Source organism: Scyliorhinus canicula, chromosome 18 (assembly GCF_902713615.1).
Source record: "Scyliorhinus canicula chromosome 18, sScyCan1.1, whole genome shotgun sequence".
Taxonomy (NCBI): domain Eukaryota; kingdom Metazoa; phylum Chordata; class Chondrichthyes; order Carcharhiniformes; family Scyliorhinidae; genus Scyliorhinus; species Scyliorhinus canicula.
In genome coordinates, this window is record NC_052163.1 from 6,829,345 (window position 1) to 6,856,185 (window position 26,841).

Below are 26,841 nucleotides of genomic sequence, written 5' to 3' on the forward strand. Positions count from 1 at the left end.
TGCCTGTTGGCGGAAACGGAGCTAGACTGCAGGCAGGTGTTACAGCTCGCACTGTCCCTAGAAAAGGCAGCAAGTGGGGCGCAGGAACTACAGGGCACACCAATGGAGGTAGATACCTGTGAGAGGGACTACCACAACGGGTCCTGCTACCAGATAGCCGCTCTCAGGAAAAACCTGAGGAATAGAGGGAAAAAGGAAAACCCCAGAACTGCCCCCAAGTCTGCCAGGACTAACTGGAGACAAAGGGAAGTACCGACTGAGGCTCCCCCAACAGAGAAGGACCATTTCTGGCACCAGACAGAGTGGGGTAACAACGACAGAAACCCTAGAAGGAGGTGGCAAAAGAGGAATAGCAGGTGGGGACGCAGGGAAGTACACAGCCTAGACGCCCCATCCTCCTCCGAAGGGGAACAATTATATAATATTACAACGAAGAAAGCAGAACCCATTAGGATTACCCCACGGGTGAACGGGCGGCCGACAATAATGGAAATAGACACGGGTGCGGCCGTATCAGTAATGGGAATGGCAGCATTTAGAAAAATCAAAGATGGACTCCAGCCACTAACCCTAACAAAGACATCGACGAAACGAAAACCCACACGGGGGAACCCCTGGAAGTTCTAGGCACGACTCATGTACCTGTGGAATATGAGAAACAATTGCTCAGATTACCGTTGACGATAGTAGAGGGCTCCGGACCGAGCTTAATTGGACGGAACTGGCTGAAAGACCTAAAATTAGATTGGATGAAAATTTTCCAGAGTGGAAGCGGGCAGTTGAGTGGAGTACTCCAAAAATACCCGGAGGTCTTCCAGGAAGGTTTGGGGGAAATCATAGGTGCCAAAGCAACTTTGCACGTAGACCCAGAAGCCCTTCCGAAATTTTGTAAGGCCAGGCCGGTACCTTTTGCATTAAGAAAGAAAGTAGATGACGAAATAGAAAGGTTACGGCGTAACGGCATTATCAGACCAGTACAGTTCTCGGAATGGGCAGCGCTGGTGGTACCAATTTTGAAGCCAGACGGCTCGATACGTCTCTGTGGAGATTTCAAACAGACAGTAAACAAATACGCACTGCTGGACAAATACCCAATCTCGAAACTAGACGACCTATATGCCAAATTGGCAGGTGGGCTTTTGTTCACGAAACTAGACATGAGCCACGCCTACCTGCAGTTAAAACTGGACAAGGGCTCCCAGATGTTCGCTACGATCAACACCCTGAAGGGCCTTTTTTGGTATACTAGGCTACCTTTTGGAGTGTCATCAGCCTGCTCTATATTCCAGCGTACGATGGAAAATATTCTGCAGGGATTACCGCAGGTGCCGATTTATTTGGACGATGTCTTAATCACGGGTAGGACAAACAGGGAACACTTAAGGAACCTGGAGGAAGTGCTCAGGCGTTTCGCAAAGGCAGGCGTCCGGCTGAAAAGGGAAAAATGTGTTTTTCTGGCCCCACAAGTGACGTACCTTGGATATAAAGAGACGAGTCAGGCTTACATCCATTAGAAGACAGAGAAAGGGTATGTCTTTTGAGACCTAGCCAGCTCGGGTCAATAATGGTGCCACCAAGCCACTGAACAATGAAGTCCCCCAGCCAGAGTACGTTCTGTAACCATACCAGCTTCAGTGCTTCCTCCAAGTGGTGTTCAACATGGAGGAGTACTGATTCATCAGCTGAGGAAGGAACGATAGGAGGCAATCAGTAGGAGGTTTCCTTGCCCATATTTGACTTGATGCCATGAGATTTCATGGGGTCCAAAGTACTGCCCTGACCCGTAGACGATGAATTCACCGCTATTGTGGTTGGTAATGTTGGGTCGTAATGTGCGAAAATTTTAGAAGATACTCGAAGCATTTTGCTGGTCAACATTCCAACATTGATGTTGGTCCTGTCTCAAAAACGATCGCAAGTGCCAAGGGGGGGAAGGGGGGGAGGGTGGGGGGGTAGTGGGAGCCCGACCCCGGGGGGGGGGCCCGACACAGAAGGGGGGCCTCCGCTGTGGCCTGGCCCGCGATCGGAGCCTACCGATCGGCGGCCGGCCTCTTGGGTTGGGGTCCTCTTTTGTTCTGCACCGACCCCTGTAGCCCTACGCCATGTTGCGTCAGGGCCGGCACGGAGAAGGGAGCCACCGCATATGCGCGGCAATCACGCTGGTCCCACTGCGCATGCGTGGCAATCGCGTCGGTCTCACTGCGCATGCGCGTGTTTGCGCTGGCCCCACTGCGCATGCCCAGACCTGCGGCGCCCATCTGACGTCGGGAACGGCAGCTGGATCGGTGTGGGTCACTCCAGTGCCGTGCTGGCCCCCTGTAGGAGTCAGAATCGCTGCTCCTGAGGCCATGCTGATGTCGTCAAGAAACGCGACGGTATTTACGACGGCGTCAACACTTAGCCTCAGGATCAGAGAATCCCGTCCTGGATTCTAAGCATTGGGCAATTTAAGGGTTAAAAGCCTGGGGTTAAAGTTTGTTTGACTGCAGTGGTCATGTATGTTTAAAAATAATTCTGTTTTGCAGGGCCTGGGTGCTTTTAGCAGCCAGAAGGTAAAATTAACAAAGGAATGTGTTTTTCAATCTGGGCTAATGGACTGTGGTTTGACTGGGGAAGTCCCTGGGAGGTTAATGTACTTTGCGGCTGCAAAGATAATTTGTTTTACAGCTTGGGGATATGAGGTCATTGCTGGGTGAAGCCAAGGATTGCAGGGAGATATTTTGAAAGGCTTCAGAGAGGCAGTTTTTAGAAAAAAGCTCAGGAGAGAGAGGAGTTGAATTCTGATATGCCAGATGCTGAGTTCACAATTCTCCCATAGTAAGATAGATTGAGATCTGTATGTATTTTTTGTGTTGTTTAATGGGAAATTGAGTAATAGTCTTTAAGGTGCAAATTGTAAGCTGTTCTTTTTAGGTGTGAAGTTAAAAAGTTTAATATTGTCTTCATAATCAAGTTTTGTTTTTAAAAAATAGCAAATCCCAATTTATTAAAAGAAAATTATGTTTTAAATATGATCCTCATGATTGCCACAAATTTAATGGGCGCAGTTCTCCCCCAATATTTCTACGTTCATTTCCGGTGGGTTTTTCAGGGAGTTTTCCTTTGGCTCCACCAGCGAGTTCCCCACCGCTATTCAATGGCAGTCACTTTTTGGGCGCTGGGGAGTTACTCACCGGTTTAGCCCACACTTAGAATTGTTTTAGCACTGGGAAGCTGAACTCAGCGATTGGGCCGCTATTTTGAAACGGTGCCCCGATCTCTTAGTGAGCTTGTGGATCCAACACACCCCCACCCATGGGAAATGTCATCTGCCAAACACATGGGCACTACCCCACACCCCCCAAGTGAAGACACCCTGTAATGGGGTCCCTGGGAACCCCCTCTTCAGGACCCGAGTGCTCTTACAGCACCCCCTCCCTTCCAGGACGCCCACTGTCACCCATCCCAACCTCCCGGAGGACCCTGCTTACCTGCCCTGCACACCCCCACCCCTCAATCCCCTCCTCTACCCCCCTTTCATGGGTATGGCTCCCTCAGGCCCTGACCCATGGCACTGCCACCTGGGCACCTGGGCAGTGCCAAGGTGACAGCTGGGCAGTGCCAAGATGCCCACGTTCCAGGGGAAGGGCCAGCGGGCCACCCTGCACTGACCTTGACAACCCAGGGGCCTCCCATGTCCTAGAAGATCTACCCTCGCCGTTCCATCTGGTCCACGTTCTTGATTGGCGCCCAGCTGCAGTCTCCTTGGGGAGGCTGCTGAATCAAGGGAGGCCGGTAGATCTCAGGTAGGGAGGTCTTAAGTAGGTTTACAGCCGACCTCTACGAGCATTGTTTGGTATCGCCCTTTTTGAGCGGAGTTCCAAATCTGACACCTCGCAGGACTGGGTGAAGTTCGCGAGAGGCTCTCTCAGGATTCTCCGGCTGCATTGTGCTCTCACTCAAGCGCAACGTGGGCAGAGAATCGTGCCCAATGATTTTGGATATGTATAGAATGTAATACAGCAGTTAGTTCTGCAGTTTGAATTCTATCATAGACTCAGAAAATAGCATTTTAAGAAATTGTTTCAATAATTTTATTTTTCAGTCACGGGGATGGACATGTGGACTTCAGTTGTAATAACAGGACTTGCGTGTACACTGTATACAACACTGGTAAGAAATTTTGACTTAATGCCATTCTGAGAGTTAGAATTTATAGTTTATTTCATTTTTTCCCCCTTGTTCATGGGGTATGAAAATGCAAGCATTTATTAAAAGCAAATTACTGCGGATGCTGGAATCTGAAACGAAAGAGACAATGCTGGAAAATCTCAGCAGGCCTGGCAGCATCTGTAGGGAGAGAAAAGAGCTAACTTTTCGAGTCCAATGACGCTTTGTCAAAGAGTCATCGGACTCGAAACATGAGCTCTTTTCTCTCCCTACCGATGCTGCCAGACCTGCCGAGATTTTCCAGCATTTTCTCTTTCGTGCAAGCATTTATTGCCCATCCCTAACTACCCTTGATGATAATAATAATAACTTATTGTCACAGGTAGGCTTCAATGAAGTTACTGTGAAAAGCCCCTAGTCGCCATATTCCAGCGCCTGTTCGTGGAGGCTGGTACGGGAATTGAACCCGCGCTGCTGCCTTGTTCTGTATTACAAGCCAGCTATTTAGTCCAGTGTGCTAAACCAGCCCTACTTGAGCAAGCAGTGGTGAGCAGCCTTCTTGAACAACTGTAGTTCTGGTGATGTAGGGACACTCATAGTGCTGTTAGCGAGGGAGTTTCTTAGTTTTGACCCAGAAAAAGTGAAATAAGCCAAGATTAGGGTGTTGGGTGACCCGGAGGAGAACTTGCAGATGGTGTTGTCCCCATGGGTCTGCTGCGTGGTAAAGGTCACAGGATTGGGAGGTTCTGTCAAAGGAGACTTGACAATTTGTTGCAGTTCGCCTTCGTAGAGACACATGAGCACAAGAAATACAAACAGGAGTAGACCATATGTACCATCGAGCCTTCTTCACCATTCAATGCAATTGTGGTTGATCTTGGGTTTCAGCTACACTTCCTCCTGCTCCCCATATCCTTTAATCCTGAGAGATCAAAAATATGTCAACTCCAGCCTTAAGTATATTCAATAAAAGAGCATCCACAATCCTTTGTGGTAAATTCACAAAACAACACACAATGGACTGTGTGTTGGGGCAGCACGGTAGCATGGTGGTTAGCATAAATGCTTCACAGCTCCAGGGTCCCAGGTTCGATTCCCGGCTGGGTCACTGTCTGTGCGGAGTCTGCACGTCCTCCCCATGTGTGCGTGGGTTTCCTCCGGGTGCTCCGGTTTCCTCCCACAGTCCAAAGATGTGCGGGTTAGGTGGATTGGCCATGCTAAAATTGCCCGTAGTGTCCTAAAAAGTAAGGTTAAGGGGGGTTGGGTTACGGGTATAGGGTGGATACGTGGGTTTGAGTAGGGTGATCATTGCTCGGCACAACATCGAGGGCCGAAGGGCCTGTTCTGTGCTGTACTGTTCTATGACTGTACAATTGTAACAAGACTTATTTATTCCTGTGCTCTGATCCCCTTGCAATAAAGCCCAACATGCCATTTTCCTTCCTGATTGCTTGATGTACCTTGCTAATGTTTTGCATTCTTTCTACGAGCACACCCACCTTTCTTCAATATTTACACGTTTCACACTTCAAAAAGATATTCTGCTTTTCTATTCTGACAATCAAGTTAAATAACTTCACACCTCCCCACTCACACATGCACACTCTCTGAATCCTGTCTTATCTCATTGCAACCTTTCTGTGTAGTCCCCACAGCTTACCTTCCCACATCCCCTTTGTATCATCATCAAACTTAGATATATTTCTCAGGCCCAAATACTCCTGTCTCCAGATGGACAGAGATTGACACACACTGGAGGATGCACTACGGGACCCCTCAGAAGTCCCAATGAAAGGACTTGGAGGGAATTTCTTCTGATGGACAAGTTTCCTGCACCTGGACCCTCCTAAATACTTCCAGCTTATATTCATTTAAATAGGAAATAATCATGGCCTCGATGCGCTGTCCTGTGACACCTGGATCGCATTTCTCGATGGAATGGAGAATTGGGGGTTGGGGGGGGGAAATCAGGATTGACGCCGACCCGATCGCAATGCTCCAACCTTCCTTGACACTGGGATCAAGGTCTATGACCACACTCCAGTGGGAGGATGTAGATTAGTGCATCCATTTAGCGGGCCCCACACCCTATGCTCCGGCCCTGCATGATTCTCCAGTCCTCGGGGCTGGGAATCATGTGGGTGCTGATCCCTTGTGGTGTCTACCAGCATGGCCCTGGTGTGGTGGACCTAGCGGTGGGCCAAGGGGGTGACTCCATAGGGTGGTGGGAATCTGGAATTCACTGTCTCATGGATGGTAGAGGAGGCAACCCTCAACATTTAAGAAACTTTCGCACTTGAAACAGCATAACAAACAACGTTACGGACAAAGTGCTGGAAAATGGGATGAGAATAGAAAGGTGCTGGAAGGCTGGTTCAGACAGGATGGGCCGAGGGGCTTATTTCTGTGTTATAAACCTCTATGACTCTGACACACCTGGATGGTCAAAATCAGCAGACTGGGTTTAAAAACGTGGAAATTGGGTGGAGAGGGAAAGAGCGAGAGAAAGAGAAGGAACCCTCTCTGTGCCTTGTTCCTGCAGCACCTCAGTTGCTTGGCCTCAACTGCAGAGAAAACAGGTACTTCAAGTACACAATGGGCTGGCTTGTCACATGACCCTCTCTCTCCAACTGCCCAGTCAATATAGTCGTGGCTATTCCAGTTTCCTTCATGAAATCATGGCTGGGTATTCCTCCTTCAGCCAGGATCCTATTGACCATGTGATTGTGTTTAATGGTTTCATAGAATTTACAGTGCAGAAGGAAGCCATTCGGCCTATCGGGTCTGCACTGGCCCTTGGAAAGAGCCCTCTACTTAAGCCCACGTCTCTACCCTATCCCCTATCCCCAGTAACTCCACCTATCCTTTTTGGACATAAGGGCAATCTGGCATGGCCAATCCGCCTAACCTGCAAATCTTTTGACTGTGGGAGGAAATTGGAGCACCCGGAGGAAACCCACACAGACGCGGGGAGAACATGCAGACTCCGCACAGACAGTGACCCAAGCCAGGAATCGAACCTGGGACCCTGGAAGTTTAAAGCAACTGTGCTAACCACTATGCTACCGTGGTGCCCCACCCAGTTGAGTCCACAGGTGATTGCCTGGATGGGTAATTGGATGGAAAATGGCCCCAATCACCTCTTTCAAGGCAATTGTTCCCGGTGTTACTTTGCCGACCAATTGTTTCCATTTCATTCGTTTTGGAATGTGAAAGCTACAGTGATGCAAATTTGCAACTAACTTTGACTGGGATCCTAATCACCCAAAATCAGAGGCTCCCGCCTAGTAAATGTAACAATTTTATAACATAAAGCATGCTTTTATAATAAATTGATAAAGTAGATAGAAACTTCTGCTGGTCAGATTATCTGTGAGATATGGACATAATCCTAAAATGAAAGTCAAGCCATTCCGGTGAGAAATTGGGAAATACTTGTTCATGCAAAGAGTGGTAGAAGTGTGGAACTCTCGCCAAGAGAAAATACACTCAATTAATCAGTTTAAATTTGAGATTGCTTAGATTTCATTTCTAGCCAAGGTCTCGAGTGATATGGAGGTAAGATCTCTGTATTTTGAATAGAGATTAACCACAATCTTGTTGAATGGTAGACCAGGCTCAGTGACTGAGTGAGGGGCCTGTTTTATTCCTATGTTCCTATCAAAGAGAGAGTCGACTATGATGCATTTAAATTTGACTGAATTGACAACTTTAATCATGAGCCAATCAGCTCATGATGCAATCAGCATTATCAACTCTCTTAGCTATTGAGTTAAATCTATTGTTATTTCTGCTCAGGGTGGTATTAAAGCAGTTGTTTGGACAGATGTATTCCAGCTGTGCATAATGGTGATCGGCCTTGTGGCTGTGCTGATTCAGGGATCAATTCACGTTGGAGGTTTTGGAAAGATTTGGAACATTGCAAAGAATGGTAACCGGACTGATATTTTTGAGTGAGTATTTTTGCCTTGAGTGTTGTAGATGGAAAAAACGAATGGAATTCTCCTATTTTCAGTCTATGTGCGCTATGTATAAGTCATTATGTATATGTGTGTTCCCGTCTAAGTCACCTAGTGGGCCAGCAGCTAATTCACCCGCCTGCTGTCAGCTGGCGGGTTCAAAAGTCCCAGCGCCCAAAACACCCCTATCACTCTCCCCAGCCCATCATCTTCACCATACAGTGAATTCCAGCAGTCACACAGTGCAAGACATCAGCATCCCAGAGGATAAAGGCTAGCTGCCTCAAGAAGAGATCTGTTCCTTGATTCAACACCCTCCCCACAAGCCCATCACCTGCGAGTTGCCCATGCCCACTTGGACATCAACCACATTTGGAGTCTTCGAGCACACCCTTCCAGTAAACCATGTGGTATCCTTTTGACTCCCTTGTTTCTGAGTTTTTCATGCAGCCCTGTCAGGTCCAGCTTCCCTCTCGGTCTTCGGTCTTCCCTCTGTCTTCCACTGTTCACCTTCTTTATTCACCTCCTTGCCCCTCTGCAGGCCATTGTGAGCCCTCGTCCATCGTCCCCACCCGCCAATGTTCATTGCACAGACCTCCTTCCACATTTCTCCTCCTGTCTTCGTTAGGCCTCACTGACCCCCAATCGAAGTTCGGATCTTTGTTGCGGTGGCTGCCTGAGTCCGCAGCACAGGATTGTCCAAGTAGACACTGGTGTGTGGCACGGGGGTAAGAAGAGCCCTTTACTCCCTAACCCCAGCCGCTGTACTGGTCTGACCCAGTGGCACAGGAGGGTCCATGAGTCCAGCAGCATGAAGTTGTCCATGAAACCAGCTCAGCATGGATATGGAGACAGGAACCAGTCTTCCCCGGCTGAGTGGTGAACAGCGCATCAGGAGCAGCTCAGCACCATGGCACAAGGTTGATTCACACACCCCAATGTCTCTGGTGAACTCAGGATCCCCTTGTGCACTCATTAACAATCTGATTTGATGCTGATGTCATTTCCTGCTGACGTGACGCAAGATTGAAAAGGCTGACAGGATGTTCGCAAGCAGCTGTTTTAATCAGCATTCATGAAATGCAATGAATGAAAATGACATTGATGCCACCTGCCAGCGGGAACACCGCGCCACCATTAAGCCATGTCAGGACCCTTCCTGTTGAGTCCTATATTTCCCATTTTTTTATTTAGCTGTTACAATTTTTGATCCATGGATGTTTAATGGGCAAATACCTTTAAGTCTGCAGAGGAAGGGCAGCACGGTGGCACAGTGGTTAGCATTGCTGCCTACGGCACTGAGGGCCTGGGTTTGAATCCCGGCCCTGGGTCACTGTCCGTGTGGAGTTTGCACATTCTCCCCGTGTCTGCGTGGGTTTCACCCCCACAACCCAAAGATGTGCAGAATAGGTGGATTGGCCACACTAAATTGCCCCTTAATTGGAAAAAATAATTGGGTACTCTAAACATTTTTTTTAAAAGTCTGCAGAGGAAGTGAGGAACTGAAAGGTTACAAAATAGTATACTGTGCTAGCTTCCAAACAGCGGAACTCAGACTTTTTGGCACCGAAGAGTTCGGAGGGACTTGGTTTGATTGGTTGGCTGGTTATCAATGAATTGGCCAAAAGGCCGTATTCTACCCAGCAACAGGCGGTGATTGGGTCCTACACAAGTGGGATGGTTTTCAGAGAACCAAGATAAGGACAATTGGCTCCTGGACGCTCAGAGAAGAAGCTGTATGAGTCTCTCGCTTTTGTTCTCGCTCTCTCTTTCTCCATAAAAGCTGCACAGCTGCTGTATTTCTGAACCTGGATAAATCTACAGGCTAACACTGCAGATTGAAAGTAGAAACCTCAAACTGAAAGCCCAGACTGAAGGAAGATGTGCTAGAAGACAACCATCTGAAACAGAAACCCTTATCCTTTTATTTCCATCAATATTTTTACAGCCCTCATTTTCCCCCTCTTGTGTTTGCTTGTCTGTTTAGTGTGAGTGTGTTGAGGGGGGGCGGGGGTGAGTTAAAGAGGGGGTTAGGAATTAGATAATAGTTAACAAGCTGTATTTGCTGCATATTTAACTATAGTTATTGTTAATAATAAAATTAATTATGTTTAAATTTACAAACCTGGTGACTGTAGTTATTGGGCAGCCAAGGGCCAAAGTTTTTGGGTGTTCTTCTAAGAATTATTTGTTCATTTCAATTGTGTTGACTCTGGGTCAGTTGGGCTGGAATTGACCGCGCACTAACTCACAAGAGTTGTAACACCCGCCATTGGGAGAGTTACAATGCGACTTTACACTGTCAGATTTATGACATTTTGGCTCACGCTAAATTCTCCATTCTTGCCCACCATCAAACTCCTTTGTGTTTATCAGTCTTTTCTACGCATGAGAATTTTTATCTTGCGCCCTGATATTAACCCCCAGCCAATCCAGTGAGAATGAAATCAGCTGTACGCTTTGCACATTGAAGTCAGTGGAGAATAAAATCAGTAAAAGTGTAAAATGGGCACCCAAAATGAGCCCATCTGGCGGATTTAAATTGAATCAGGGCTTTTGTTTCTTAATTTTAACCATAGTGCCATCTTACTCGGGGCAGCACGGTAGCATGGTGGTTAGCATAAATGCTTCACAGCTCCAGGGTCCCAGGTTCAGTTCCCGACTGGGTCACTGTCTGTGCGGAGTCTGCACGTCCTCTCCGTGTGTGCGTGGGTTTCCTCCGGGTGCTCCGGTTTCCTCCCACAGTCCAAAGATGTGTGGGTTAGGTGGATTGGCGATGCTAAATTGCCCGTAGTGTCCTAAAAAAGTAAGGTTAAGGGGGGGTTGTTGGGTTACGGGTATAGGGTGGATACGTGGGTTTGAGTAGGTGATCATTGTTCGGCACAACATCGAGGGCCGAAGGGCCTGTTCTGTGCTGTACTGTTCTATTCTATTCTATTCTATACTCCTTGTGAGCTGGAAGTGGAATGCAGATTTTGTTATGCTGATAAAGAGCTTGACAGAATAAGGAATAGGGCATTGTCCCTTGAACCTATACTCCCATTTAATCACAGTTGATCTGTACCTCAAATCATTTACCAGCCTTGATATTGGTGGGTTAAAGAATAAATCAAACACCGGGGGCTGGATTCTCTACCCTGCCGCGCCACGTTTCTGCCCTTACACCGGTCGGTCAATGGGGGTTTCCCATTGTGGGGCAGCCCCATGTCGTCGGGAAACCCCCGGGAGCTGGCACAACGGAGAATCCCGCCGGCGGCGAATCCTGCCTCATACATTCAACAATACAGAATTAGAGCTGAGTATCTCTAGCATAAGCAGAGAGAAATGAATGGCCAGAAGAAGGAAGTGTGGGACTGGAACTTTCACTTACTTGGAGAACACCCATGCCATGACAAAGCAACTTAAATAAAGTAGCAGTCCGGGTCATGAAGCGTAATTTTCAGACAGTTTTGGTGAAGTAACTGGTGATACTTTTCTTTCAGCTTTGATCCTGACCCAAGGAAACTATACACAACTTGGAGTGTTGGCATTGGAGCTGTATTTGGATGGGTATCAATTTATGGTTGTAACCAAGTACAGGTGCAAAGATACTTGGCCTGCAAGAGTGAGAGAGAGGCAATAAAGTAAGTGAACATGATAAATACAATTCGATTCATCAGATAAAATTGCGAAATAATTTTCTGTCACATTTTTCAAGGTTAAAATAAACAAATTGAAAAGAACTGAGCAGACATTTTGTTTAGAAAACCAGAAACTGATGAGGTCCAAATCCTATTTGAAATTTAAAATTTAACTTGAATATTCAAATTTTTGGAGATACGTCAACTACCAACTGGTTATTGCCGTGCCCTTTGTGGTAATATGCATCACTGTAAATACACAAGGGGTTAATGTAAGTACATGTAGACTAGCTAGACACTAGAGGGAGCACCAGAGACATGACACACAGACATTCAACCAATAGGTCAGTAAGCTAGGACACAACCAATGGGCATTCACAATACACACAGAGGTGACACTACCACAGGGGGCATTACACTAACCCATGTAAAAAGGACACAGCACACATGATCTTCCTATTTCCAGTGGAGACACTCAGTCAGTACAGACACAGGGTTGATTGAACATCACACCCGCCACGTGGATTGTAGCAGACTGGTTCGTCAGAGAGCATAACAAAACATGGTACACAGGAGTGACCGTTTAAATCCATATAGTTACAACTCAGCAAACAGTGACAACCAGCAACAACACCCAGGCAAGATGATCGATATTCTGGTTCCACAGCGGCTCAGGTGCCACGGCAATCTCAGTGCAAACTCAGTGTCAATGCCAGCTTGGCACCCTGGCAGTGCTAGACTGAAACCCAGGTGGCACTGCCAAGGTGCCAGGCTGGCAATGCCAGGGTGTCCTCATGGCACCAGCAGTGCCAGAGTACCACCTAGGGCTTTTCACAGTAACTTCATTGAAGCCGACTTGTGACAAGAAGCTATTATTATTGTTGAGCAGGCATGCACCTTGTGGCCTCCAATCCCTTGGAGAGCCCCACAAGTCCCGTTCCGTCTGGTCCACGTTTATGGAGACCAGCACTGAATAGCACTCGCCCGAGGTCTCCAAGGCAAAGGGATCCCAATGCCTTGGTTACCTCAGTGAACTGCACATAAAGGTGAGACTAGCTGTCTTACTCAAATTTGCAGATTTGCCAAAAAATGATCCCGCGCACAATGGCCAAGCTTTACATTGTGTCATCTCGCGAGATTGTGTTAAATCTCAAGGTGTGGTGAGCCGGGAACAATGTCTCCCTTCATTTACCTGCCAAATTGTGCCACGGCGCGCTGCTTTGCGGGGGCAGCTTGACCAGTAGATTGCGTCCTAATTGTGGAGAACTCACCGACAGAGCCAGGAAGAAACGCCCAGCAAAACTCACCACAAATTACACTTAGAGACTTTTCCTTTAGGTCACTCCCCTGATCTCTGATCTACAGTTGTAACCATGGTATTTTTGTGGCTAGTCAAATTAAGTTTCTGGTTACAGGTGACACCAAGGAAATTGGTGGTGGGGGAACTAACAGAGTAATGCCGTTGAATTCCGTAGGAAGGCAGTGCAGGTGTACCCTGCGGTCATCTCCCTGCAAAACAGATATACCGCTTTGGATACTGTTGGGGGAGATGGCTCACCAGGGGAAGACAGCAGCAAGGTTCATGGCACCATGGCTGGCTCTGCTGCACAGCAGGGCAGGAAGAAAAATGGGAGGGCTATAGTGATAGGGGACTCGATCGTAAGGGGAATAGACAGGCGGTTCTGTGGACGCAATCGAGACTCCAGGATGGTGTGTTGCCTCCCTGGTGCAAGGGTCAAGGATGTCTCGGAGCGGCTGCAGGACATTCTGGGGGGGGGGGGGGGAGGGGGGGGGGGGAGGGTGAACAGCCAGCTGTCGTGGTGCACATAGGCACCAACAATATAGGTAAAAAACGGGATGAGGTCCTACAAGCGGAATTCAGGGAGTTAGGAGTTAAACTAAAAAGTAGGGCCTCAAAGGTAGTAATCTCAGGATTTCTACCAGTGCCACGAGCTAGTCAGAGTAGGAATGTCAGGATAGATAGGATGAATGCATGGCTCGAGTGATGGTGCAAGAGGGAGGGATTCAAATTCCTGGGGCATTGGGACCGATTCTGGGGGAGGTGGGACCAGTACAAACCGGGCGGTCTGCACCTGGGCAGGACTGGAACCGATGTCCTGGGGGGGGGGGGGGGTTTGCTTGAGCTGTTGGGGAGGGTTTAAACTAATGTGGCAGGGGGATGGGAACCGATGCAGGAAGTTGGAAGGTAGTAAAACAGGGACAGAAGCAAAAGGAAGTAAGGGGAAAAGTGCAAGGCAGAGAAGACATAGTCAAAAATCAAAAAGGGAGACAGTACAAGGTACAGTGACTGAGGGGAGCTCAGTGAATAGGCCCAGTAATACTAAAAGGAATAAAACTGGAGATGTTAAGATTCAAAACAGAGATAAAAAAACCAACATAAGTGTACTTTACCTGAATGCTCGTAGTATTCGGAATAAAGTAAATGAGTTGGTGGCACAAATCATCATGAATGACTATGATTTAGTGGCCATTACTGAAACATGGCTAAAGGATGGTCACGACTGGGAGTTAAATATCCGAGGGTATCAAACTATTCGGAAGGACAGAGTGGATGGTAAGGGAGGTGGTGTAGCTCTGTTATTTAAGGATGACATCTGGGCAATAGTAAGGGATGACATTGGTGCTATGGAGGATAATGTTCAATCCATTTGGGTGGAAATCAGGAAGAGTAAGGCAAAAAAGTCACTGATAGGAGTAGTCTATCGGCCACCAAATAGTAACATTATGGTGGGGCAGGCAATAAACAAAGAAATAACTGATGCATGTAGAAATGGTACAGCAGTTATCATGGGGGATTTTAATCTACATGTCGATTGGTTTAACCAGGTCGGTCAAGGCAACCTTGAGGAGGAGTTTATAGAATGTATCCGCGATAGTTTCCTAGAACAGTATGTAATGGAACCTACGAGGGAACAAGCGGTCCTAGATCTTGTCCTGTGTAATGAGACAGGATTGATTCATGATCTCATAGTTAGGGAACCTCTCGGAAGGAGCGATCACAATATGGTGGAATTTGAAATACAGATGGAGGGTGAGAAAGTAAAATCAAATACTAATGTTTTGTGTTTAAACAAAGGAGATTACAATGGGATGAAAGAAGAACTAGCTAAGGTAGACTGGGAGCAAAGACTTTATGGTGGAACAGTTGAGGAACAGTGGAGAACCTTCAAAGCGATTTTTCACAGTGCTCAGCAAAGGTTTATACCAACAAAAAGGAAGGATGGTAGAAAGATGGAAAATCGACCGTGGCTATCTAGGGAAATAAGGGAGAGTATCAAATTGAAGGAAAAAGCACAGAAAGTGGCAAAGATTGGTGGGAGACTAGAGGACTGGGAAATCTTTAGGGGGCAACAGAAAGCTACTAAAAAAGCTATAAAGAAGAGTAAGATAGAGTATGAGAGTAAACTTGCTCAGAATATAAAAACAGACAGTAAAAGTTTTTACAAATATATAAAAAAAAAGAGTGGCTAAGGTAAATATTGGTCCTTTAGAGGATGAGAAGGGAGTTTTAATAATAGGAGATGAGGAAATGGCTGAGGAACTAAACAGGTTTTTTGGGTCGGTCTTCACAGTGGAAGACACAAATAACATGCCAGCGACTGATATAAATGAGGCTATGACAGGTGAGGACCTTGAGAGGATTGTTATCACTAAGGAGGTAGTGATGGGCAAGCTAATGGGGCTAAAGGTAGATAAGTCTCCTGGCCCTGATGGAATGCATCCCAGAGTGCTAAAAGATTTGGTTAGGGAAATTGCAGATGCACTAATGATGATTTACCAAAATTCACTAGACTCTGGGGTGGTCCCGGTGGATTGGAAATTAGCAAACGTGACACCACTGTTTAAAAAAGGAGGTAGGCAGAGAGCAGGAAATTATAGGCCAGTGAGCTTAACTTTGGTAGTAGGGAAGTTGCTGGAATCTATCATCAAGGAAGAAATAGCGAGGCATCTGGATAGAAATTGTCCCATTGGGCAGACGCAGAATGGGTTCATAAAGGGCAGGTCGTGCCTAACTAATTTAGTGGAATTTTTTGAGGACATTACCAGTGCAGTAGATAACGGGGAGCCAATGGATGTGGTATATCTGGATTTCCAGAAAGCTTTTGACAAGGTGCCACACAAAAGGTTGCTGCATAAGATAAAGATGCATGGCATTAAGGGTAAAGTATTAGCATGGATAGAGGATTGGTTAATTAATAGAAAGCAAAGATTGGGGATTAATGGGTGTTTCTCTGGTTGGCAATCAGTAGCTAGTGGTGTCCCTCAGGGATCTGTGTTGGGCCCACAATTGTTCACAATTTACATAGATGATTTGGAGTTGGGGACCAAGGGCAATGTATCCAAGTTTGCAGATGACACTAAGATGAGTGGTAAAGCGAAAAGTGCAGAGGATACTGGAAGTCTGCAGAGGGATTTGGATAGGTTAAGTGAATGGGCTAGGGTCTGGCAGATGGAATACAATGTTGACAAATGTGAGGTTATCCATTTTAGTAGGAATAACAGCAAACGGGATTATTATTTAAACGATAAAATATTAAAGCATGCTGCTGTGCAGAGGGACCTGGGTGTGCTAGTGCATGAGTCACAGAAAGTTGGTTTACAGGTGCAACAGGTGATTAAGAAGGCAAATGGAATTTTGTCCTTCATTGCTAGAGGGATGGAGTTTAAGACTAGGGAGGTTATGTTGCAATTGTATAAGGTGTTAGTGAGGCCACACCTGGAGTATTGTGTTCAGTTTTGGTCTCCTTACTTGAGAAAGGACATACTGGCACTGGAGGGTGTGCAGAGGAGATTCACTAAGTTAATCCCAGAGCTGAAGGGGTTGGATTATGAGGAGAGGTTGAGTAGACTGGGACTGTACTCGTTGGAATTTAGAAGGATGAGGGGGGAATTTTATAGAAACATTTAAAATTATGAAGGGAATAGATAGGATAGATGCGGGCAGGTTGTTTCCACTGGCAGGTGAAAGCAGAACTTGGGGACATAGCCTCAAAATAAGGGGAAGTAAATTTAGGACTGAGTTTAGGAGGAACTTCTTCACCCAAAGGGTTGTGAATCTATGGAATTCCTTGCAAAGTGAAGCAGTTGAGGCTCCTTCATTAAATGTTTTTAAGGTAAAGATAGATAGTTTTTTGAAGAATAAAGGGATTAAGGGTTATGGTGTTCGGGCCAGAAAGTGGAGCTGAGTCCACAAAAGATCAGCCATGATCTCATTGAATGGCGGAGCAGGCTCGAGGGGCCAGATGGCCTACTCCTGCTCCTAGTTCTTATGTTCTTATATCAAGACAAGATAGGTAGACTCTCTCTGTAAACTTCATTATCGCTGGCACTTGTGTGGCACAAATGTTACTTGCCATTAACCAGTCAGGCCTTAATCTTCCCAGGTCTTGCTACATTCGAGCACGGACTGCTTTATCATCATTTATGAACTATGCTGAACACTTTGCATTCTTCAGCAAATTCGCCACTTATCATTTTATATTGAGGGAATGATAGTTGATGAAGCAGCTGAAGGTAGTTGGGCTCAGGACACTATCCCGAATAATACTTACAGCAATCTCCTGACTGCCCTCCAACAACCTGAGTCAACTTCTTTGTGCTAGGCTTGAGTCCAGCCAGCAGATTTTTCCCCCCTGATTCCCATTGGCTTCAGTTTTACTAGGCCTCCCTCATACCCCTCCCGTCAAAGATTGCCTCAACATTAAAGGCATTACTTTCCACTTCACCTCTAGAATTTAGTTTGTTTCATCACGTTTGGCAAAGACCAAAATTAGATCCACAATCCAGTGATCCTGGAAATGAAATGAAATGAAATGAAATGAAAATCACTTATTGTCACGAGTAGGCTTCAACGAAGTTACTGTGAAAAGCCCCTATTCGCCACATTCCGGCGCCTGTCCGGGGAGGCTGGTACGGGAATCGAACCGTGCTGCTGGCCTGCTTTAAAAGCCAGCGATTTAGCCGAGTGAGCTAAACCAGCCCCTTTCATGTGGTCTAGTTACACCCATAGTGCTGTTTGAGAGGGAGTTTATGTTTTTGACTCCATGACAGTGAAAGAATGGTGATAGAGTTCTAAGTCGGGATGCTGTGGCCTGGAGGGAAACTTGATGTGCTGATTTTTCCATGTGTCAGTCGCCCTTGTCTTTCCAAGTGGGGTAGTTTGTGAGTTCATAAGGTGCTGAAGGAGGGGGCTTGATGAGTTGTCGCAGTGTATGTTGTAGATGACGCATAGTGCCACCACTGTGCATTGGAGGAAGTGACTGTTTAAGGCGGTGGATCGTGTCCCTCCATCGATCAAGAGGTCTGTGCGCTCTGATGATCTGTTGAACAATGCCATTGTGAGCTCCTTGTTCCTCATAGGACCACCCATCATGGCAAGGTCAGGGGGTGGGGGAGATGCTAAGAAAAATGCAGTCCAAAAAGTTCTCAATAGCAGAACAAGCAAAGGACAATCGTTCATCGCATTGGCTACGAAGGTGGAAGCAGGCTGCAGCAGCAGGCTGCTCTCAGCCATTGTGATTCAACACATCACAGAAACTTGATCAGCAATCCTGTCAAGATCATGTGGACAATGATCGCACCCATGTTACAGGCTACTAACAGGGTCCATTTATCAAGGCCTGTGGCAATGGAGAATTGGCAACAGGAAAAGGGCTGTGTGTACCCTATAAGAATCTGCACACAGTCAACAGTCAACTTCTCATCCAGGTACTCGACCCATTGCTCCATCGTCCATTGAGCTGATATGGACGAGCTTTGTCTTGTTACCGTTGCACGCGCTCACCTCTGAGCCTTGCTTTCACTCATCTTTTGGTTTCTTCTTTTTTGACTTTTATTTGAACATGATTCCATAAATTGGGGGTCACCTCCTTTTCCTCTCGTTTTAATCAACTTATGTTGAGAAATTTCCAGAAATATCCAGCTTAAAAACCGTCGAAAGACCATTAAGGGCTTAATGTTGCTTAAAGTTGCTTAATGTGCGACCGTTCACTCCATGGCCGCCACCGGATGTCCAGCAAACACAAATATGCTCACACCTCACTGTCTTTAAGTTCACTAAGCCAACCCAATCACAAAAGATAGACTTTTACCCCATGAGCCCCCAATTTATTATGGGCCAGGGTTTAGAGAATACCAAAGTATATCATGGAGTTCACTTGACCTACAACTTTTTTTTAAAGAATATTTTATGGAGGTATTTGAACATTTTTATAACAGTAACATCAACAATGACATCAACATGGCAAAATAAACATTTCCCGCCCCACATCCCAATCTTCATGCACCTCAACCATACAACAACAATCCGCGCCACCCCCCCCCCCCCCCCCCCCCCCCCCCCACCCCCCCCCCACACACACACACACACCTTGGAATACTGCATCTGCTGACATTGTAATTCTCCCCGAGAAAGTCGACGAACGGCTGCCACCTCTGGGTGAACCCAACCATTGACCCTCTTAAGGCAAACTTTATTTTCTCGAGACTGAGAAACCCAGCCATGTCACTAACCCAGGTCTCTACACTCCGGGGCTTTGAGTCCCTCCACATTAATAAGATCCGTCTCCGGGCTACTAGGGAGGCAAAGGCCAAGATGTCGGCCTCATTCAGCCCCTCCAACACTCCAAAGATCGCCAAATCCAGACTCGGCTCCACCCGTGTTTTGAGTACTGTGGACATTGCCTTAGCCAAACCCTCTAAGCTTCGGGCATGCCCAAAACATGTGGACATGATTTGCTGGGCTTCCCGCGCACCTCACACACCTGTCCTCTATCCCAAAAAACTTGCTTATCCGGGACACCGTCATGTGTGCCTGGTGTCAGGCTAAGCCTGGCACATGGTGAGGATGTATTAACCCTGCTTCGGGCATCTGCCCACAAACCCACCTCTACCTCTCCTTCTCGCTCGTCTTCCCACTTGCCCTTAAGCTCCTCCACTCGGCATTGAAAAGTTCCTGCTAAATATCTGATACCTTCCCCTCTCCCACCCAGGTACTGGAGACTACTCTGTCCTGTATCCCCTATGGTGGCAGCAGGAGGAAGGCCAGCACCTGTTTTCTCAGGAAGTCTCGCACCTGCAAATACCTAAACCCATTCCCTGCTGGCAATGCAAATTTATTCTCCAAGGCTTTCAAGCTGGGGAAGCTCCCATCATAAATAGATCCCCATCTTCCTAATTCCTGCCCTTTGCCATCTCCGGAACCCACCATCCAGCCTACCCGGAACAAACCGATGATTATTATAAATCTGGGTCCAAACCGATGCTCCCTCCACTCTCTTATATCTCCTCCACTGCCCCCAAATTCTCAGAGCCGCCACCACCACCACCACCGGACTTGTGGAGTATCGGGCCGGCGAGAACGGAAGAAGTGCTGTTATTAGTGCTCCCAAACTGGTGTCTTTACATGACGCCGCCTCCATCCGCTCCCACACTGACCCCTCCCGCACCACCCTCTTCTTAAACATGGCTATATTAGCCACTCAGTAGTAATTGAAAAAGTTCAGCAGTGGCAACCCACCTTTCCCCCCTACTGCGCCCCAGCAACACTTTCTTCAGTCGCGGGGTTTTACCCGCCCACACAAAGCCCGAAATAACCTTATTCACCCGCTTGAAAAAGGCCCTTGGGATGAAGATGGGGAGGCACTGAAAGACAAAAGAAATCAGGGGAGGACCGTCATTTTCACGGTCTGTGTGGTGATCCACCACTGTATATATATGTGTGTTCCTGTATTCGGGGATGTACAGCAGTACCTGCTATTACAGGTTTGCCGGTAAGCCCCTGCCTCTCTTGTACCGATTCGAGTCTTTGTGTGCAATTGTTAGCGCATCAATTTATTACCGTGAGATTTTCCGCATCATGGACATCAGAATTAAACCCGACCGCTTGCAGCTAGATCCGCAATCGCCGAACGCCAGAAAAGACTTTAACCACTGGCTGGCTGTCTTTGAGGCCTACATCACCTCAGTGGACCCTACACCATCGGAAGCTCAGAAAATTCAACTCCTCTACTCAAGGTTGAGCTCCAGCATGTTCCCGCTGATACAGGACACGCGGAACTACGCCCGCGCCATGGAACTTCTCAAAGAAAATTACGTCCAGTCGACGAACACTCTGTTTGCGAGGCATGTACTCTCCACTCGCGTCCAGCAACCGGGTGAGTCGATTGAGGACTTCTGGCGGGCCCTTATCCCTCTCGTACGGGACTGCGAGTGCCGGGCCATCACGGCCACGGAACATTCCAATCTCCTCATGCGAGATGCCTTTGTGACGGGTATTGCATCGGACCCCATCCGGCAACGACTGCTGGAAGGGGCCGCGCTCAATCTTGCGGCGACAATGACTTTAGCGCTCTCTATGATGGTCGCTTCCCGTAACATACAATCCTACCCCGCCCGCCGCGCGGCCCACCCATCCTACCCCTCGTGGACCCCGCAACCGACCCCACCAACTGGGGCCGCTCCCACGCAGTATGCCTGCGCTGCTCGCCACATCGTGCACCCTGGGGGTCCTCGCTGCTACTTCTGTAGCCAGCAGAAGCACCTCCGCCAGCGCTGCCCGGCCCGCGCCGCGACTTGTAAATCCTGTGGCAAGAAAGGCCACTTTGCAGCGGTGTGTCAGGCCCGCGCAGTTGCCGCTATCGCGTCCCGACCTCTCCCCTTTTCCTCAGCCGATCGCGCAATGGGCCCCATCATCCGCTGCTCCCGGGGCCACGTGCGAACAATGGGCGCCGCCATATTCCTCCCCGACTCCACGTGCGATCAGTGGGCGCCGCCATATTCCTCCCCGACTCCACGTGCGATCAGTGGATGCCGCGATCTTGCCCCGCCCCCGCAACGTGCGCTCCATGGTTGCCGCCATCTTGCCCACCCCCACAATGTGCGCTGAATCTTCGGACGCCGCCATTTTGTACTCCCCTCGGGACTGGACAACGGGACCCGAGTTGCTGCTGCTCCTCGCCTCCATGATGCTCGACCAATCCCGTCCCCACAACCTGGCTACCGCTTCAACGACGGTGCTCATCAACGGCCACGTGACCTCCTGCCTACTTTATTCCGGGAGCACCGATGGCTTCATCCATCCGGACACGGTAAGGCGCTGCTTCCTCGCGGTCCATCCCGCCAACCAGCGGATCTCCCTGGCCTCCGGATCCCACTCTGTCCCGATTCGGGGTTTCTGTCTGGTCAAACTCACCATTCAAGGCGTTGAATTCAGCCGTTTCCGCCTGTACGTTCTCCCCAACCTCTGAGCGACACTTTTGCCTGGACTTCCAATGTAACCTCCAGAGCCTCACCCTCAAATTCGGCAGACCCCTACCCCCACTCACCGTTTGCGGCCTCACGACCCTCAAGGTTGACCCTCCCTCCCTCTTTGCCAATCTGACTGCAGATTGCAAGCCCGTCGCCACCAGGAGCAGGCAGGACAGCACCCAGGACAAGACCTTCATCAGCTTCGAAGTCCAGCGGCTGCTTCGGGAGGGTATTATCGAGGCCAGCAATAGTCCCTGAAGAGCCCAAGTGGTGGTGGTTAAAACTGGGGAGAAACACAGGATGGTCGTGCTACAGCCAGACCATCAACCGGTACACGCAGCTCGACGCGTTCCCCCTCCCTCGCATATCTGATATGGTCAGTCAGATTGCACAGTACTGGGTCTTCTCAACAATTGACCTGAAATCCGCCTACCACCAGCTCCCCATCCGTAAATCGGACCGTGCCTACACTGCCTTCGAGGTGGACGGTCGACTCTATCAATTTCTTGGGGTTCCCTTCAGCATCACTAACGGGGTCTCGGTATTTCAATGAGAAATGGTACGAATGGTTGACCGGTACGGATTGCGGGCCACGACCAGCAGGACAATGACGCCAACCTTGCCACATTTCTCCACACCGCATCTCTCCTCAACCTCACTTATAACAAGGAGAAGTGGCGTATTCAGCACAGACTGCTTAGCCATCCTCGGCTACGTAGTCCAAAACGGACTACTGGGGCCCGATCCCGACCGCATGCACCACCTCATGGAGCTTCCCCTCCCCCACTGCCCCAAGGCTCTCAAACGATGCCTGGGGTTCTTTTCTTACTACGTCCAGTGGGTGCCACAATACGCGGACAAGGCCCGCCCACTTATCCAGTCCATGCAATTTCCCCTCACGCCCGTATTCGCTCAGACATAGCCATGGTCAGGATGCACGCAGTAGATGAGACACTGCCCTTCCAAGTAGAGAGCGACGCTTCAGATGTCGCCCTTGCCGCCACTCTAAACGAGGTGCCAACTCTTAAAGTCCCCTTCCATTTGTTCTACGAGCCGGGATAGGTTTAACTTGTGCAGTGCCTCCCATTCCCGGGCCACCTGGATTCCCAGAGATCGAAAGCCCATTCCTACCATTCTAAACGGCAGCTCTCCCAGTCTCTTCTCCTACCCTCTTGGCTGGATCGCGAACATCTCGCTTTTCCCCAAGTCCAATTTATAACCCCGAAAAATTATCAAATTCCCCGAGGATCCGCATAACTTCCCCAATCCCCTCCAACGGGTCTGAAATATACAAGAGCAGGCCATCTGTGTAAAGCGAGACCCAGTGCTCCACGCCATCAATCGCCCCCCCCGAACCAGCTTTTTCCAGTCCCTAGAGGCTCTTAACGCCATGGCCAATGGCTCTATGGCCAGAGCAAACAGTAGCGGGGAGAGGGGGCACCCTTGCCCCGTCCCTCGGTGTAGTTTAAAATACACCAACTGAGGCACTCTCAATTACGATGCGAAAGTGAGGTCAGTAATCAAAGGCTTTAATAAACAGAGAACAGGGCAGCATCCAAGAGAAGTGTGCTCGCAAAATGGACTCTCATCTTAAATACTGTTTCCAGGGGGCGTAGCCAGAGGCGGAGTCCCCCAGGGTTCCAAGCCTCTTAAAGTGGCAAGGTATTCCGATCATCACATTCACCCCCTGTTTAAAAAAAAACCACATAGTCCATTGGGGGTGAAGTGTTTTAAATTATAAGTTCAGTCTTTGTGGCGGTCTGATAGTCCGTGCTGACTTTTGCTGCTCTGGTGGTGGCGCCGTGGATGCGGTCGGTTCCGATGGTGGTCTATCCGGGAGCACGGTTGACTGAGGCTTTGCCCGCCTTGGAGAGGGGGGGGGGTATCAGGAGTAATTAGGGTGGTCGGTGCCGGCGCCGGCTGGGGGGCAGGGGGCGCTATGGGGGGGCGCTGTCGAAGTCGGCGGTCGGTGCGGGGCCGGGAGCGTCGGTAGAAGGGGGGGGGTCAGTGGGGAAAAAGTCGGGGTCGGTGGGAGGGTCCGTGGGGTCGGTGGAGTCGGTGGGAGAGCCAGCGGGTGCCAGGTCTCGCAGGGATACAGTATCCTGCCTGCCGTCGGGGTGCTCGACGTAGGCATAACGAGGGTTTGCGTGCAGCAGGTGGACCCTCTCGACTATGGGATCCGTTTTATGGCTCCTCACATGCCTCCAGAGCAGGACTGGACCCGGAGTCGTCAGCCAGGGTGGAAGCGAGACCCCAGAGGTGGACTTCCTGGGAAAGACAAACAAACGATTGTGAGGGGTCTCGTTCGTGGTCGTACAGAGGAGCGACCTAATGGAGTGCAGGGCATCGGGTAAGACCTCCTGCCAGCGGGCGATAGGGAGACTCCTTGACCATAGGGCTAGGAGGACAGCCTTCCAAACTGTCGCATTCTCCCTCTCCACTTGCCCGTTTCCCCGCGGGTTATAGCTCGTCGTCCTGCTCGAGGCGATGCCCTTGCTGAGCAGGTACCGACGCAGCTCATCGCTCATGAACGATGTACCCCGGTCGCTGAGAATATAAGCGGGGAAACCAAACAGAGCGAAGATGCTGCGCAGTGCCTTGATCACGGAGGCCGAGGTAGTATCGGGGCAGGGGACAGCAAAAGGGAAGTGGGAGAATTCGTCGATGACGGTGAGGAAATAGATGTTGTGGTTGGTGGACGGGAGGGGCCCTTTGAAGTCCACGCTTAGTCGCTCAAAGGTCCCAGAGGCCTTTATCAGGCGGGCCTTGTCTGGTCGATAGAACTGCGGTTTGCATTCCGCACAGATCTGGCATGCCTTAGTCATGGCCTTGACCTCTCCTGTGGAGTAGGGCAGGTTGCGGGACTTGATGAAGTGGGCAAGCCGGGTGACCCCCGGGTGGCAGAGGTCATCGTGGATGGCTCTCAGGCGGTCCAATTGCGCGTTGGCGCACGTGCCGCGAGACAGGGCATCTGGGGACTCGTTGAGCTTCCCCGGGCGATATTTAATATCGTACGTATAGGTGGAGAGCTCCATTCTCCACCTCAGAATCTTGTCGTTCTTTATTTTGCCCCGTTGTGCGTTATCGAACATAAAGGCGACCGACCGTTGGTCGGTGATGAGGGTGAACCTCCTACCAGCTAGGTAGTGCCTCCAGTGTCGCACGGACTCCACTATGGCTTGTGCCTCCTTCTCGACTGCAGAGTGTCAAATTTCCGAGGCGTTGAGGGTTCGGGTGAAGAACGCTACTGGTCTGCCCGTTTGGTTGAGGGTAGCAGCCAGGGCGACGTTGGATGCATCGCTTTCTATTTGGAAGGGAATGGCTTCGTCCACCGCGTGCATGGCGGCCTTGACGATGCCGGCCTTGATACGGTTGAAAGTCAACTGGGCCTCATCCGTCAGGGCAAAAACCGTGGTCTTAATGAGTGGCTGGGCTTTTTCCGCATATCTGGGGACCCACTGGGCGTAATAGGAGAAAAGCCCCAAGCATCGTTTGAGTGCCTTGAGGCTACGGGGGAGGAGGAGTTCCTTAAGGGGACGCATGCAGTCGGGGTCCGGGCCTAGGACCCCGTTCTCCACGACGTAGCCGAGGATGGCGAGCCGGGTTGTGTGGAACACGCATTTCTCTTTGTTGTACGTGAGATTGAGGGCCCGGGCAGTCTGGAGGAACTTCCTCAGGTTTGCGTCGTGGTCCTGCTGGTCATGGCCGCAGATGGTGACGTTGTCCAAGTACGGGAAGGTCGCCCGTAAGCCATACTGGTCCACCATTTGACCCATCGCCCTCTGGAAAACGGAGACTCTGTTTGTAACACAAAAGGGGACCCTGAGGAAGTGAAACAGCTGACCGGCTGCTTCAAAAGCCGTGTAGGGGCGGTCCTCTGAGCGAATAGGGAGTTGATGGTAGGCCGATTTGAGGTCAACCGTGGAGAATACCCGATACTGGGCGATTTGGGTCACCATTTCAGCTATGCGGGGAAGTGGGTAAGCATCGAGTTGCGTAAAGCGGTTTATTGTCTGGCTATAATCCACTACCATGCGTTGCTTTTCCCCGGAGCGGACTACCAATACTTGGGCCCTCCAAGGGCTGTTGCTGGCCTCTATGACCCCCTCTTTTAGTAGCCGCTGAACCTCTGACTTGATAAAAGTCAAGTCTTGGGTACTGTACCGGCGACTCCTGGTGGCGATGGGCTTACAGTCGGGAGTGAGGTTCGCGAAGAGGCGGGGTGGCGCAACTTTGAGTGTCGCCAGGCTGCATACTGTGAGTGGGGGCAGGGGTCCGCCGAACTGCAGTGTCAGGCTCCGGTGGCTGCACTGAAAGTCGAGGTCGAGCAGCAGGGGGGCGCAGAGTTGAGGAAAGATGTAAAGTTTAAAATGGGAGTATTTCGCGCCTTGAATGGCGAGGTCCGCGACACAATACCCCGTGATTTGAACCAAATGGGACCTTAAGGCGAGGGCGATAGTTTGGGAGGCGGGGTGGTTGCGCAGGGAGCAGCGCCTTACCGTGTCTGGGTGGATAAAGCTCTCCGTGCTCCCGGAGTCGAATAGGCAGGGAGTGTCATGGCCGTTGATTCGCACCCGCATCATCAAGTTTCGCAGGTGTTTCGGCCGCGATTGATCAAGTGTGATTGCTCCTAGATGCGGGCCGTCAGAGTCGAACTCACAAAATGGCTGCCCGGAGTCACAAGATGGCCGCCGCCGCCGGTCGCACGTGTCGGGTTTCGAAGATGGCCACCGCCAAGATGGCCGCTCCCATGACTCGCACGAGGTCGATGACGCGTCAGAAGTGGGCGTGTCCGGCCGCAGCGCGTCCGCGTTGCGGGGTCTGTGAGGTCGGGAGTTTGATTT

At 49.5% G+C, this 26,841-nt stretch overlaps 1 protein-coding gene across 1 annotated transcript in view; it reads left to right on the forward strand.

The window, feature by feature from the left end:
- Positions 1 to 26,841, forward strand: part of LOC119953565 (sodium-coupled monocarboxylate transporter 1-like) — a 221,685-nt gene that overhangs the window by 100,148 nt on the left and 94,696 nt on the right. Inside the window, exons 7-9 of the mRNA XM_038777958.1 lie at positions 4,085 to 4,152; positions 7,948 to 8,102; positions 11,591 to 11,731. Coding sequence (XP_038633886.1) covers positions 4,085 to 4,152; positions 7,948 to 8,102; positions 11,591 to 11,731 — 364 coding nt within the window. The remainder of the gene's footprint in view (positions 1 to 4,084; positions 4,153 to 7,947; positions 8,103 to 11,590; positions 11,732 to 26,841) is intronic.